A 16,544-nucleotide genomic window follows, 5' to 3' on the forward strand; every position below is an offset into this window, starting at 1 on the left:
TCGTAAAGCGTTTGTGCCTCTGAACAGAAACTGTGAAATAGCGCCCCCTGTGGTCACAAAACTCGCCGGTCACAGAATCTGGTGTAACGCCGGTCTGCGTCAGAAGGACAGAAATGAAATTAATGGGGCGCACTTTATAAATATTAATATGCGTTTTAAAATTTAGATTTGGGGTAAAAATAAATCAAGTCTTTGCAAGTAAACAGGTTCAAGTCCAATTCAAGTCCCAAGTTATTGGTGTAAAAGTCCAAGTCAAGTCTAAGTCTCTGAATATTTTTTCAAGTCAAGTCAAAAGTCTTAATATTAATGACTCGAGTCTGACTCGAGTCCAAGTCATGTGACTCGAGTCCCCACCTCTGTCCATAAGTCTGCTCTCTGAGTCTTCTCCGAACAGTGGACTGGGATACCTTCATCCCTGCTCTATGGAGGTTGTTGGTGATCTGGCTTACTGTAGTTTTTTGGGTTCTTATACAGCTAGGACATTTCTTCTCTCATCAGTGGGTGTGTTCGACGCCTGTTGCTCAGTACGTCAGTGGATTTATTCTTTTTCAAGACATTCCAAATGGTCGTGGTTGCTATTCCCAATGTTTTTCCAATGGCTCGAATTGATTTCCCCTCTTTTCTGTGTTTCAGAATGGCTTGTTTTTTTGTTCTTCTACCCTCTGGTCTTCATTGTGGTTTATCATCTTTTACAAATATTTTACAATCTGTATAGATTTAACCAAAGCCAAGAAGGAGAGTCATGCAGACCTTTTTAGTGCTTTAACAAACAACCTTAATTGCAACACCAGGTTAACGAGAAACATCTTTCAGTCACGTTCCAATAGTTTTGCTCACTTGAAAAATGGGTGGGTTTCAAGAAAGGGTGGTATGTCCTGTTTGGCTTATCACATCTACATCTGATGAAAACTACCAGGAAATAAAAGCTGAGATTCTGAACTCTTGTCTCATACAAACCTTTTAAAAGGTCTAAAATCGAAATGACTTTGGTGCACAGCAAAAACAAGGGATTCTGCCTTGCTGTTCCAAAACTTTAGGAGGGGACTATATATATATATATATATATATATACTTAAGGACATATAATTAAGGACAGCTTTAGATAGTGTGATGTCACTTCCTGTACATGCAGGGTACATACATATGCAAGATTATATTTATTTTAGAACATGCTATAGAAGAGGCCTGTCATTTTAGCAGAACATCTTATTGTTTAACGAAAGCCTGAAGTAAATATGATTCACAAAATATATGAAGTAATTTTGTTTTTTGTATTGCTACATTTAATGGTCTTCCAGACATTTATGTTGCACTTATACATTTAATGGCTAATGTAATCACGATAGGTGGACTACACAGAATGGAGTGACCTGTACTGTTATATTTGTTTAATATGAAACCAGTGTTGTGTTCTTGGGTACCAATAAGACAAGTATTTGGTAATTGTATTGAACATTGGTGGAAGTCAGCTGAATGTGGACTGCTTAAGGGGATTTAACAAAACTTTTTGTCTTTTTCTGTCATTTTGTGGTTGAGAGTCACTTGTGGTCAAAAATTGCAGTTGTGACGTCTGATGTTCAGTGTTTACCTCACAGCTTGGCTGCTACTGTGCCATTTTGGTCCAAACGCCTTCCTGCTGTTCCCCCAGGAGCAACCAGAAGCATATCACACCCCACCTTTACTTCTGCTATACCGCTGGTGAACAAAGGGATTACCGGGGATTATTACCATCTGTGAGCGGGTGCCTTCTTTCCCCCAGAGAGAAAGTGAGGAAACCAGCCAGGCATGACGGGTGTTAGTCATGACACGGGAGACGTGATGGGCAGAGTCGTCGCTGTGCTGGAGAAGAGGGAGGTGTTCTACACTTTCACCAGCTTTCAAACAAAACATGCTTAAAATGTTTAAAACTACACCAAGCATTTTAATAATGGCAAAAGAGGAATACAATTTGCACAAACTTGAATACATACAGTCTTCCTACATTATATAAATATGAGATGCTACCACAATTCATTGGCAGGGCAGCTCAGTATTTTTGCGCAGCCTTTTTAATGGACCTGAGGAGACCGGGTTCTGGGGGTGTGAGAAGGACCTTTTACAGCACTGTTAACCCATGTTGAAACTCTTACGTATGAGTTGTCATTAAGCAGAAAGAAGAACATTAAATAACATTGGAGCGAAAGGGGAAGGTTGACTGGTTATGGATCCAGAGATACAGATGCACTAAATGACTATTTAGTGCAGACATCACCAAAAGAGCCAAGAGAAACCAAGCAGAGTGAATCTGGATTATAACCATAATTAATCATGCTAAAAATAGTGAGGAGCTACTGTTGGAAAAACACACACACACACACACTCCTCCACGGCATCGATGTTCTATATTCTGGTGCACGACGGCAGGGCAGAGCTACTGCTACTGGTGCAGCTGACGTCAGCAGGGAGGGGAGGGAGTGTGATGCGCGCGCGCGCGCACACACACACACACACACACACACACACACACACACACACACACACACCCTCTCCAAGCAGCCACCTCTGGGACCGGGCCGAGTGCCACAGCCCAGGACACCGCGCCTTTGAGCTCGGCTAATGCAGACTGAGAAGAAAATGAAATATGAACGCAGATTTTATTCCAAAAACCACCCGTGCACAGGAAAACTGCTCACGGCGAGACTCCCAACGAGACTTTCAAAGCAACAGATTTATTTGACGAAGATGGACAGTTATGGATATGTAGCTTGAAGTTGATTAAAATACCAGAAATATGTCCTGCTGTCGTGTGTAGCAAGGCTTGTATAATCCTGCGCATTTTAAGATTTGTCTGCATACATTGTTGCAGTGAGCAATAGTGTAGCCAAGTGAGAAATCCAGATTGAAATCATAATGAGTGTAAAGTGCAAACCGAGGCCGATTGCGAAAAATGATTCCAGTCATGTGATCTGCAGAAGTCCACTCACTCAGTGAAGTGCAGGAGGGCTTAAGGGCTTAGTGCGTACGCACCATGAAAGATTCGAACATAAACTTGTCTAAGTTCAACTTAGTACACTTCACGAATATGTAAACATTGACAACGGGAAAACAAATCCTACATAGTATCTTTGTGTTTCTGTAAACAATTCTTAATATCAATTGTAAGTCTACGTTTTCAGGATACTGATTTATTCCAGACATGCTCTATTGGCTATTACAGGGTACAATCAAACAAACTCTAAATGCAGAGTTTGCAGCCATGACATATTTGACTTCATTATTCTTCACAGGAGCTTAGGTATGGATGTGGAACCTTCACCGTTACCTTTGACCTTTTAACAATCCTGATGCTTGATCCTCTTAAAAGTGTAATGAACTGTCACTGTGATCCAGCACTTGGAATGCAGGCCACACCTACCCATTCCCAACACTCTTAGTACAATTCCTAACACTCCTACCCACTTCCAACACTCTTAGTACATCTCCTAACACTCCTACACACTCCCAACACTCTTAGTACCTTTCCTAACACTCCTACCCATTCCCAACACTCTTAGTACCTTTCCTAACACTCCTACCCATTCCCAACACTCTTAGTACCTTTCCTAACACTCCTACCCACTCCCAACACTCTTAGTACCTTTCCTAACACTCCTACCCACTCCCAACACTCTTAGTACCTTTCCTAACACTCCTACCCACTCCCAACACTCTTAGTACCTTTCCTAACACTCCTACCCATTCCCAACACTCTTAGTACCTTTCCTAACACTCCTACCCATTCCCAACACTCTTAGTACCTTTCCTAACACTCCTATCCACTCCCAACACTCTTAGTACCTTTCCTAGAGTTGCCACCCATCTAATACTCACTCAGACAGTCCGGGTTTGAAGCAGTATGTCCAGGTGTCTGGTATTGACTTTTCTGCCATCTTCTTCTGAATTGTTGGGTGGTTAAACAACCAACACAATACTCCCTCCTCACTTACCCTGTCCAATGGCAATTTTAGAACTACTAAAATCAGCAGGCAAAGTCACATACAAAGTACAGATGGAATACACTTTAGTAATGAGGCTATTGGAATTGGAGCGTCTGGTTTTGGCCTATCGAAACAGAGGCAACCGTAGCCTCTGCTAAACAGCTGGTTCTTCACTTTGTACTAGAGTACTGTAGCATCTTCACCCACTGACTGTAGCAGTACTTGCCAAGAACATTTGACAAGTCAATGTAAATGTTCTCAAGCAGGTCAACACTCACATGGTGGACTTGTTACAGGTACTGTAGTCCTACTAAGGGAACTACATTTCCCCATTTCCCAGTAACCATAGAAGGCTGTGCATTCTCCCTTAGCCAATAGATTTATCATCTATGAAATCTGACCTGCTTTTGTGCCCCGATTAAACAAACACACTCACTCACACACACACACACACACACACACACACACACACACACACACACACACACACACACACACTGTGTCCTTGAATGTAAGGAACGTTAAAATGAGGACGGTCAGAAATAGATAAAGTAAATCTGAGTGAGACTAATTTAAGCAGCAGCCGCACTCGAGGGACACTTACACCTCTGCCTGGGATAAATTGAAAGACAGAGCAGAAGTTTCACATGTTAAAGAGGGAGCGCGGGGGATTCACATACACTGTAAAGCTTTTGCAAAGGCTGCAGTTTAGAAGCACTTGTGGAAGAGCACTTGTGGGTGTTTGTCAGCTCTGCTCTCCACCCGTCTTCTCCGACCAGATCACTGTGGTGTGTTCATGGACCAATCAGAGTACAGCGTGTTCACCCCTGAGAAGGAGCTGGGCTCTGGATTTGTGTCCAGAAGACAGACGTCACCGGGGTCTGATGATGATGTTAATGACGGTAATAATGACTGTGTGTGTACAATTCTTCTTGTCGGAGGGGCTCAAAAGTTCAGGCATCATTTCTCTGGAGAGTCGATACGATTGTTGGTTCAGACCGTGGAGGGGTTTGCGGCACATCACAGCTGGATCAGATCCGTTGCGTTGAGGTCATCGGCGTAGGACTGGGTGGTGTGACATCGAAACTCCTCCAGACGCTCAGATCTCCTCTAGAGAGAGGGTAGGGACCAAGCCACGTTTCCTCCCACTGCAGAGCTTCAAGAAGCCCTCATTCTCCTCCTTCTTCCCCACACAGATCTGCAGGGCGACACACAGACGACACATAAGCATTGGCTTCCACTCTCCTGTACCGCAGGACTCACTCAGCTGGTCTAAGATGGAGCCTGAAGCTGTCGCGCGCGATCAGGGGGGGCCAGAGCTGCCAACGTAGTACGGCCTCTGGAACCTGCCTCAGCTTACCAGACATCCACACACGTTCTATGTGCTACTGCACTGAGAATGTTCAGTATGAGGGACATTCCTCAACATAGTGACAACCCAGGTTGAATATAGAATGTATGAACATGAATATAAAATAGTTCTATCCTGTTGGCATCATTGGGCCAGGACCTCCAGCTCTCAGTGGATTAGTTTGCAGCCCATTGCAAAAAGGCTGGGATGAGAATCAGTACTTCTAAAACTGAGACCATGGTACTCAGTCGGACAAGGATGGAACGCTGTCTCCGGGTCGGGAGTGAGTCCTTGCCTCAAGGAGGAGGAGTTCAAGTATCTCGGTTGTGGTGAAGAGAGAGCTCGGCCGAATGGCAAAACTCTCGATGCACTGGTCAATCTACATTCCAACTCTCACCTGTGGTCACAAACTCTTTGAAAACCTGGATGTCTTTGATTAGGCTACTGCCCCCGCGACCCAGACACAGATAAGTGGCTGGATGGATGGATGGATGGATATAAAATATAGACAATGGTGGTCAGGTGGAAATCTTGTTTAGCACTACAATGTTTTCCTTTACATTAATTTAGACAATGTTAAGAGTTAGTAAGTGCATCCAGGGACATATTGCCATAAGTACATTATGTGTTCACTATGGGTTTGTGGTTACTTAATCAAAATATACAAACTACTTCTCACTTATGTGTGTATTTATTTGATTAGTAAACAAATTTTCTTTTTCTAAGAATTGAAACTTTAAATGTGTATGTGTTTTGTTTGTGTTCAGAATGTGTTTGTATGTGTTCAGTATGGTTTTTCACATGGCTACTGTGTTCAGTGTGTGGTTTCAATATGTTTTGTATGTGTTTAGTATATGGTTTATATGTGTTCAATATGTGTTTTGTATGTGTTCAGAATGATTTTCCACATGGCTACCATGTTCAGTATGTGTTCAGTATGTTTTTGTGTGTTCAGTATGTGTTTTGTATGTGTTCGGTATGTGTTTTGTATGTGTTCAGTATGTTTTTGTATGTGTTCAGTATGTGTTTTGTATGTGTTCAATATGTGTTTTGTATATGTTCAATATGTGTTTTGTATATGTTTTGTATGTGTTCAGTATGTTTTTTGTATGTGTTCAGTATGTTTTTTTGTATGTGTTCAGTATGTGTTTTTGTATGTGTTCGGTATGTTTTTGTATGTGTTCAGTATGTGTTTTGTATGTGTTCAGTATGTGTTCAGTATGTGTTTTGTATGTGTTCAGTGTGTTTTGTATGTGTTTTGTATGTGTTCAGTGTGTGTTTTGTATGTGTTTGGTATGTGTTTTGTATGCTTTCAGTATGTTTGTTATGTGTTTTTGTATGTGTTCAGTATGTTTTGTATGTGTTCAATATGTGTTTTGTATGCTTTCAGTATGTGTTCAGTATGTGTTTTGAATGTGTTTTGTATGAGTTTTGAATGTGTTTTGTATGTGTTCGGTATGTGTTTTGTATGTGTTCAGTATGTTTTGTGTGTTCAGTATGTGTTTTGTATGTGTTCAGTGTGTGTTTGGTATGTGTTTTGTATGTGTTTTGTATGTGTTCAGTGTGTGTTTTGTATGTGTTCGGTATGTGTTTTGTATGTTTTCAGTATGTGTTTTGTATATGTTCAGTGTGTGTTTTGTATGCTTTCAGTATGTATTTTGTATGCTTTCAGTATGTGTTCAGTATGTGTTTGGAATGTGTTTGTGTGTGTTTTGTGTGTGTTCGGTATGTGTTCAGTATGTGTTTTGTGTGTGTTCAGTATGTGTTTTGTGTGTGTTCAGTATGTATTTTGTATGTGTTCAGTATGTGTTTTGTATGTGTTCAGTGTGTGTTTCGTATGTGTTCAATATGTGTTTTGTATGTGTTCGGTATGTGTTTTGTATGTGTTCGGTATGTGTTTTGTATGTGTTCAGTATGTTTTCATATGTGTTCAGTATGTGTTTTGTATGTGTTCAGTATGTTTTTTGTATGTGTTCAGTATGTTTTTTGTATGTGTTCAGTATGTGTTTTTGTATGTGTTCAGTATGTTTTGTATGTGTTCAGTGTGTGTTTTGTATGTGTTCGGTATGTGTTTTGTATGTTTTCAGTATGTGTTTTGTATATGTTCAGTGTGTGTTTTGTATGCTTTCAGTATGTGTTCAGTATGTGTTTTTGTGTGTTCAGTATGTGTTTTGTATGTGTTCAGTATGTGTTTTGTATGTGTTCAGTGTGTGTTTTGTATGTGTTCAATATGTGTTTTGTATGTGTTCGGAATGTGTTTTGTATGTGTTTTTGTATGTGTTCGGTATGTTTTTGTATGTGTTTTGTATGTGTTTTTGTATGTGTTCGGTATGTTTTTGTATGTGTTCAGTATGTGTTTTGTATGTGTTCAGTATGTGTTTTGTATGTGTTCAGTGTGTGTTTTGTATGTGTTCAATATGTGTTTTGTATGTGTTCGGAATGTGTTTTGTATGTGTTTTTGTATGTGTTCAATATGTGTTTTGTATGTGTTCGGAATGTGTTTTGTATGTGTTTTGTATGTGTTCAATATGTGTTTTTGTATGTGTTTTGTATGTGTTTTGTATGTGTTTTGTGTGTGTTCGATATGTGTTCAGTATGTGTTTTGTATGTGTTCAGTATGTGTTTTGTATGTGTTCAATATGTGTTTTGTATGTGTTTTGTATGTGTTTTGTGTGTGTTTTGTGTGTGTTCGGTATGTGTTCAGTATGTTTTTTGTATGTGTTTTGTATGTGTTCAGTATGTTTTGTATGTGTTCAGTGTGTGTTTTGTATGTGTTCAATATGTGTTTTGTATGTGTTCGGTATGTGTTTTGTATGTGTTCGGTATGTGTTTTGTATGTGTTCAGTATGTGTTTTGTATGTGTTCAGTATGTTTTTTGTATTTGTTCAGTATGTGTTTGTTATGTGTTTTTGTATGTTTTGTATGTGTTTTGTGTGTGTTCGATATGTGTTCAGTATGTGTTTTGTATGTGTTCAGTATGTGTTTTGTATGTGTTCGGAATGTGTTTTGTATGTGTTTTTGTATGTGTTCAATATGTGTTTTGTATGTGTTCGGAATGTGTTTTGTATGTGTTTTTGTATGTGTTCAATATGTGTTTTTGTATGTGTTTTGTATGTGTTTTGTATGTGTTTTGTGTGTGTTCGATATGTGTTCAGTATGTGTTTTGTATGTGTTCAGTATGTGTTTTGTATGTGTTCAATATGTGTTTTGTATGTGTTTTGTGTGTGTTCGATATGTGTTCAGTATGTGTTCGGTATGTGTTCAGTATGTTTTTTGTATGTGTTCGGTATGTGTTTTGTATGTGTTCAGTATGTTTTTGTATGTGTTCAGTATGTGTTTTGTATGTGTTCAGTATGTTTTGTATGTGTTCAGTGTGTGTTTTGTATGTGTTCAATATGTGTTTTGTATGTGTTCGGTATGTGTTTTGTATGTGTTCGGTATGTGTTTTGTATGTGTTCAGTATGTGTTTTGTATGTGTTCAGTATGTTTTTTGTATTTGTTCAGTATGTGTTTATGTGTTTTTGTATGTGTTTTGTATGTGTTTTGTGTGTGTTCGATATGTGTTCAGTATGTGTTTTGTATGTGTTCAGTATGTGTTTTGTATGTGTTCAAAATGTGTTTTGTATGTGTTTTGTATGTGTTTTGTGTGTGTTTTGTGTGTGTTCGGTATGTGTTCAGTATGTTTTTTGTATGTGTTCAGTATGTTTTTGTATGTGTTCAGTATGTGTTTTGTATGTGTTCAGTATGTTTTTGTATGTGTTCAGTATGTGTTTTGTATGTGTTCAGTATGTTTTGTATGTGTTCGGTATGTGTTTTGTATGTGTTCAGTATGTGTTTTGTATGTGTTCAGTATGTTTTTGTATGTGTTCAGTATGTGTTTTGTATGTGTTCAGTATGTTTTTGTATGTGTTCAGTATGTGTTTTGTATGTGTTCAGTATGTTTTGTATGTGTTCAGTATGTGTTTTGTATGTGTTCAGTATGGTTTTTGTATTTGTTCAGTATGTGTTTTGAATGTGTTTTGTATGTGTTTTGTATGTGTTTTGTGTGTGTTCGGTATGTATTTTGTATGTGTTTTGTATGTGTTCAGTATGTTTTTTGTATTTGTTCAGTATGTGTTTTGAATGTGTTTGTTATGTGTTTTTGTATGTGTTTTGTATGTGTTTTGTATGTGTTTTGTGTGTGTTCGATATGTGTTCAGTATGTGTTTTGTATGTGTTCAGTATGTGTTTTGTATGTGTTCAATATGTGTTTTGAATGTGTTTTGTATGTGTTTTGTATGTGTTTTGTGTGTGTTTTGTGTGTGTTCGGTATGTATTTTGTATGCTTTCAGTATGTGTTCGGTATGTGTTTGGAATGTGTTTGTGTGTGTTTTGTGTGTGTTCGGTATGTGTTCAGTATGTGTTTTGTGTGTGTTCAGTATGTATTTTGTATGTATTTTATATGTGTTCAGTGTGTGTTTCGTATGTGTTCAATATGTGTTTTGTATGTGTTCGGTATGTGTTCGGTATGTGTTCAGTATGTGTTTTGTATGTGTTCAGTATGTTTTGTATGTGTTCAGTGTGTGTTTTGTATGTGTTCAATATGTGTTTTGTATGTGTTCGGTATGTGTTTTGTATGTGTTCAGTATGTGTTTTGTATGTGTTCAGTATGTTTTTTGTATTTGTTCAGTATGTGTTTGTTATGTGTTTTTGTATGTGTTTTGTATGTGTTTTGTATGTGTTTTGTGTGTGTTCGATATGTGTTCAGTATGTGTTTTGTATGTGTTCAGTATGTGTTTTGTATGTGTTCAATATGTGTTTTGAATGTGTTTTGTATGTGTTTTGTATGTGTTTTGTGTGTGTTTTGTGTGTGTTCGGTATGTGTTCAGTATGTTTTTTGTATGTGTTCAGTATGTGTTTTGTATGTGTTCAATATGTTTTGTATGTGTTTTTGTATGTGTTTTGTATGTGTTTTGTGTGTGTTCGATATGTGTTCAGTATGTGTTTTGTATGTGTTGGGTATGTGTTTTGTATGTGTTCGTTATGTGTTTTGTATGTGTTCAATATGTGTTTTGTATGTGTTCAATATGTGTTTTGTATGTGTTGGGTATGTGTTTTGTATGTGTTCAGTATGTGTTTTTGTATGTGTTCAGTATGGTTTGTGTATGTGTTTTGTATGTTTTCAGTATGTGTTCAGTATGTGTTTTTGTATGTGTTCAGTATGAGTTTGGTATGTGTTCAGTATGTGTTCAGTATGGTTTTTGTATGTGTTCAGATGTTTTGTGTATGTGTTTTGTATGTGTTCGGTATGTGTTTTTATATGTTCAGTATGGTTTGTATATGTGTTCAGTATGGTTTTTCACATGGGTACTGTGTTCAGTTTAGGTTACCTGATCTTCCTTAACAGCCATGTGACCCAGCTGGCGGTTGCCGTTGACACCCTGGGTCACCCTCCACACACTCTCACCTGGACGCACTCTCTGCACGAAATTAGCAGGGAAAAAACCCACCCTGTTCCCACTCTTCCCCTTCACACACACACACACACACACACACACACACACACACACACAACACACACACACACATATACACACACACACACACATACACACATACACACATTCACATACACACACAACACACACACACACATATACACACACACACACAACACACACAAACACATATACACACACACTCACACATACACACATTCACATACACACACACACACACACACACACACACACACACACACACACACACACACACACACACACAGTTCAAATCCATCACCAAGGTTGTTTTGATTGTGATTTACATAAGTTCACACTGAGTGCTGCTGTAATTTATTTAAGGAGGAAAGGTACATGTAGAACAACGTGTCTCACAGTTAGGAATATCTACCCTACTGCTCTACCTCTTCCACACACACACACACACACACACGCACACACGCACACACGCACACACACACACACTCAGACACACACACACACACACACACACACACTCACACACACACACACACACACTCACACACACACACACACACACACACACAGTAATATAATCTCAGGAATAATGTGTACTTGGACTCTCACCTTCCACCACTCTTCATTAGAGTCATCAGTGACCTGCACCCTGTCACCAGGACTGAGAGAGAGGGGGGGAGAGAGACACAGAGAGAGAGAGAGAGAATGAAGAGAGGGAGAGAGAGGGGGAGAGCAGAAGTGCATTGAGAAGAGGAAGGATGTACTTGTTAAAAGGATCAGGTGTGAAAGAAAGTCAACAACATACAAATGTGCCAAGGCCATTGTGCCTTCTGTTTACTCACTGGGGAATGTGAAGTGTGTGTGTGTGTGTGTGTGTGTGTGTGTGTGTGTGTGTGTGTGTGTGTGTGTGTGTATGTTTGTACAAAAAGCACATGCTAAGCTTCATATTCCCATATTCCTACTGCTCTTTGGCAGATGGTCATGGATTTTAATATCTTAAATACATACACATACACACACTCAGTTGTCATTAACATTAGCCTCATACATACATTTGTGTTCTTAGCTGTTAGCAGGAGGTCAGGGAGAGGGTATCCACACAAGATCTTAAAACTAAGGCAACACTGATGCTGAGATCCTTTAGGAGCAACTGACCTACAGCCTCTAATGGCTGACCTTTCACCTCCAAGCCTTCACCTTCCCCGCAGGGACGGCCAAAAGGTGGGAGAGAGAGCTTTAACTAGTGAGAGTGTCCAAAAACTCTGGCCTCCTGCACACTCTGTGTATGTTCATCACCACCCGACCGGTGATGTGTGGACTAATCCACACAGGTGCAGGGAACCTGTGGAAGAAACCATCCAACCTTCCTTTGGGGAGTGTTATATACTGCTGCAAATGGGAGGCCATGCTGTGGTAAAACCCTACATTAAGAACAAACAGGAGCAGACTGCTATAGAGCCATCACCAATGGCCTTATCACTTTGACTGCATGTTTACAAAATAAAGAACACTGATTTTGCAAATTCATATCAAGGCCCAACAATTGATATTTGTTTTGTTTTTCTATTCATAGTCCAAGAATGCAAGAGATCATGGCGATCACACTTAGAGATGGACATCAGATTTACTTTCAGTCATTAAGTAAGCTCACTGCTGAATGAGCTCACAGCTTTGTTAACTCAAGATATCCCTTAGCAAAAAGAAGTTTATTCAAGTGTACTATGAGTATTCTTTTTTTTTTTTTTACTAGAAATGTTCCAATTTAGTCTGAAAAAGTATTAAATTGGTATACTTTCTAGTCCACTGAAAGTATATGGTCTGTATATATACTTGCTATACTTATATGGAGTCAAATTAGGGTCTTTAATGGTGACGAAAAAATAATAATATCGCAAATATAAGATTAGCATTTTGCATTTTACGTTCCTAATTTGTTTCTGCAATACTTTCCCTCTTTTGCGTTTCTTTCTTTTCTTTGCGTTTCACATTTTATGTTGCTGCTTTTTTTTGCAATACTTTCTCCCTTTTGCGTTTCTTTCTTTTGTTTGCGTGTCACTGCTTTTCTTTGCGTCTCGCATTTTACGTTCATAATTTTTTTTTGCGCTTCTCTTTTTTCTTTTTTACGGTTTTACCCTCTGTGTGGGGGCCGGGAAAGAGGCGTGGCCAAGAGCGAAAGGCGTGCTGTGAACGTTCAGCGTCATCAGTTGAACCGTCACACAGCGCGGCAATTTGGTTACTGGTATCATGGCAGACGGTCGCCCAGCTGGACCACAGGTATATGCGTGCAGACATAGACATCAGGTGCTAAAGCACCACCAACTCTGCCCTTTATCAACGAAAGTGCCCTTTTAAAACTTCGTTTAAAAAATATATATTATTATTATTATTATTATTATTATTAACATTTTACTGAGGTCGGTTTGAAATGATCTTTTGAAAACCTGAGCGAATAAAAACAATGCCCTGAAATTCGCCACCACCTCGCACACACCCGACCTCTCTCTTCCTTTAACACCAGATGTGCTGCAGCAGCAGTTCAGTTCAGCGAGTGGAAGGAAGCTGAACTGACGCTGAACGTTCACAGCACGCCTTTCGCTCTTGGCCACGCCTCTTTCCCCGCCCCCACACAGAGGGTAAAGGCAAAGAAACCGGAGCAAAGAAAAGAGAGAAGCGCAAAAAAAAATTATGAACGTAAAATGCGAGACACAAAGAAAAGCAGTGACACGCAAAGAAAAGAAAGAAACGCAAAAGGGAGAAAGTATTGCAAAAAAAAGCAGCAACATAAAATGTGAAACGCAAAGAAAAGAAAGAAACGCAAAAGAGGGAAAGTATTGCAGAAACAAATTAGGAACGTAAAATGCAAAATGCTAATCTTATATTTGCGATATTATTTTTTTTTCGTCACCATTAAAGACCCTAATTTGACTCCATATACTTATACTGACGTATACTTAATAAAATGAACTTTAAGTATACTACCTTTTTGCTAAGGGATTGGGAAAGATATTGCTTTGTAAGTTCACGGTTCCTATTTTAAATTGGCCTGCACAACTAAAACAAGCAGGTGTTGCCAGCCAAAGAGAAGCCTGACCTGAAGTAACGTCCTGGTACTCTCATTTAAGATTTCTTTAGACAAATAGCTGTGATTAATGTTACAAACAGTAGATTTAGAGTCACAGGTAGATGCACCCACACACACACACACACACACACACACACACACACACACACACACACACACACACACACACAAACATATATAGTCGACTTACTGTAGTTCTAGGTCATTGGACTCTTGGGGCAGAAACCTGTATAGAGCAACATAAGTGTGGATGGTATGAAGTTTTGGAATCTAGGGAGATGGGGAGTGAGAGAGAGAGAGAGAGAGAGAGAGAGAGAGAGAGAGAGAGAGAGGGAGAAAAGGGGGAGGTAGGACAGGGTGTGGTTAAATCTCCCAGTAAATGCACTCTTCTCAAACACTAGCAATCCAGACTAGGAGAAGCAGGGTTCCCCAGTGAGAGAGGACAGGAGAGGAGAAAGCGTGTCTCATACCTTCACTGTCTCCTCCACATCTGCCTTCGTGTCTTCTGAAGGAGGGAGATCCACTTTAAAAAGAGACACGCCCCATGAACGTTCAGAGAGGAAACACTCAGTTAGGGGAGCAGACAAGGTAAGCTGCTCTCAGAGGGCTGACGGCCAAACGCATCTTTACTGGGTTATTAGGACACTGTTCCTGCATGTGTGGAGAGTGCCTGCAGGACCCAATTATCAGCATTTTGCACTTGTAAACGGTCCTTCCCTTCCACACATACATGGGGCACGGGGGACACACTGTATTGCAGGCAGCGAAACCTTCGCAAATAACTGTTCTCAGGTCAGTGTCATTAAGAATCTAGTTTAGAACTGCTTAACATTTACAATAAATCAATGGCAAATGCCTAGTGTACTGTGTGCTGCCTGCCTGTCTCTGGGTCTTCAGTGTGCTGCCTGCCTGTCTCTGGGTCTTCAGTGTGCTGCCTGCCTGTCTCTGGGTCTTCAGTGTGCTCCCTACCTGTCTCTGGGTCTTCAGTGTGCTGCCTACCTGTCTCTGGGTCTTCAGGGTGCTCCCCACTCTTCTCTGGGTCTTCAGTGTGCTGCCTACCTGTCTCTGGGTCTTCAGGGTGCTCCCCACTCTTCTCTGGGTCTTCATCTGGCCTGTTCTCCGCATCCAACTCCTCATCATCTTTCTCGTCCCCCTGGGAGAGACGATGAACAGCAGCAGAAAGCCATGGGCTTTAGCTGACACTTAAAGCAGCGTGTCTCACTCTCAGAGTCCTGCCTCACACACTCAATCCACTGTCCTGTCGCACACTTCATATGACTCATCCGGTGATAATGCATCTCTTACTGAGCAGTCAACACTTAAAATAAACACTTAAATGTGCGGCACAGCGGTGCCAGGAAGCAAGAAAGTAAAGAAGTGAAGTGATGAGAAAATAAATGAAGTCACACAGAAGGCCACAGGTACAGAGGGAGGAAATAACCTACAAGGGAACAGCTATAATGGTAAAGAGGTTTAAAGAATGAACAAGAATTTTTATTGTTACTGTTATGCTTTGTTCACCAAAGTGATGAACATCTTTGAGGTAAAGAAGTTCATATTACTGTCACTATTGACCATTACCACAACCACAGCAAACAATAGAGTGATTAATAGTATTATCAAATATAATCTTACTCATATCATTTTTGTGCTATTAGCTAGCTACAATTATCAAATACCTGCTGAGCTACGAAGTCTTTGTTTTCCATCAGCAACACAAAATAGTGTGTACTAGATGCTGTACCAACCCATCTACTGAAAGAATCACTGCACAGCAATGTAGAAGCTTTGTTTACTATAATTAACTATTCTCTGAGCCTGGGTTACATTCCCAGTTCATTTAAACTTGCAGTCATCAAGCCACTAATTAAAAAACCTGGTCCTAATCCCCAGGAACTGTCCAACTATAGGCCGATCTCTAATATGTCATTCATATCCAAAATTTTAGAGAAAGTAGTTTCTTCGCAACTGTCTTGCTTCTTACAGACAGAACATATGCTAGAGTTATTTCAGTCTGTATTTAGACCACATCACAGCACTGAAACTGCACTGACTAAAGTCATAAACAATCTCTTAATATCCTCTGATAAAGGACACGTTTCTTTTCTTATACTGTTAAACCTCAGTGCTTTTGATAGCATTGATCACAACATTAATACACAACTAAATATGACGTTATTGGAGACACTCATTGGCATAAGAGGTCAAGCACTCTCCTAGTTCAGGTCCTACCTGACAGATGGTTACCAATTTGTACTAGTAAATAACGAATGCTCAGAGCATTCTAAGGTAAAATATGGTGTCCCACAAGGATCTGTACTGGGCCCCATATTATTCTCGTATATGCTACCGCTGGGCACTATCATTCGTAGGCATGTTATTAGCGTCCATTGTTACGCAGATGATACTCAGTTGTATATATCTTCTAATCCGGATGATATCAATATTTCTCTCAAAATTGAGAACTGCATCCAGGACATAAAAAACTGGATGGCGTCTAATTTTCTTCTACTACATTCTGATAAGACTGAGGTGTTGATTTTTGGACCCAAAACTGCTAGAAGCAATTGGGCTGATATTCCCCTCACCCTAGATGGCTTTTCAGTAACACCTAAATCTACCACAAAATGTTTAGGTGTCACTATTGATTTGGATCTTTCATTTGACCCACATATATG

The 16,544-nt window shown here is 39.8% G+C and overlaps 1 protein-coding gene across 2 annotated transcripts in view; it reads right to left on the reverse strand.

Moving 5' to 3' along the window:
• Positions 1-1,963: 1,963 nt before the first annotated feature.
• Positions 1,964-16,544, reverse strand: part of LOC143516588 (SH3 and cysteine-rich domain-containing protein 2-like) — a 34,016-nt gene continuing 19,435 nt past the window's right edge. The window contains exons 6-11 of one of the 2 annotated variants that reach the window (XM_077008291.1): positions 14,926-15,019; positions 14,337-14,389; positions 14,057-14,136; positions 11,394-11,445; positions 10,677-10,814; positions 1,964-5,154 (exon numbers count right to left, since the gene is read on the reverse strand). In XM_077008291.1, coding sequence (XP_076864406.1) covers positions 5,056-5,154; positions 10,677-10,814; positions 11,394-11,445; positions 14,057-14,136; positions 14,337-14,389; positions 14,926-15,019 — 516 coding nt within the window. In that variant the 3' untranslated portion in view covers positions 1,964-5,055. Of the gene's footprint in view, positions 5,155-10,676; positions 10,815-11,393; positions 11,446-14,056; positions 14,137-14,336; positions 14,390-14,865; positions 15,020-16,544 lie in introns of both variants that reach the window. The other variant, XM_077008290.1, reaches the window with a different exon arrangement.

Source organism: Brachyhypopomus gauderio, chromosome 6, assembly GCF_052324685.1.
Source record: "Brachyhypopomus gauderio isolate BG-103 chromosome 6, BGAUD_0.2, whole genome shotgun sequence".
NCBI classification, from domain to species: domain Eukaryota; kingdom Metazoa; phylum Chordata; class Actinopteri; order Gymnotiformes; family Hypopomidae; genus Brachyhypopomus; species Brachyhypopomus gauderio.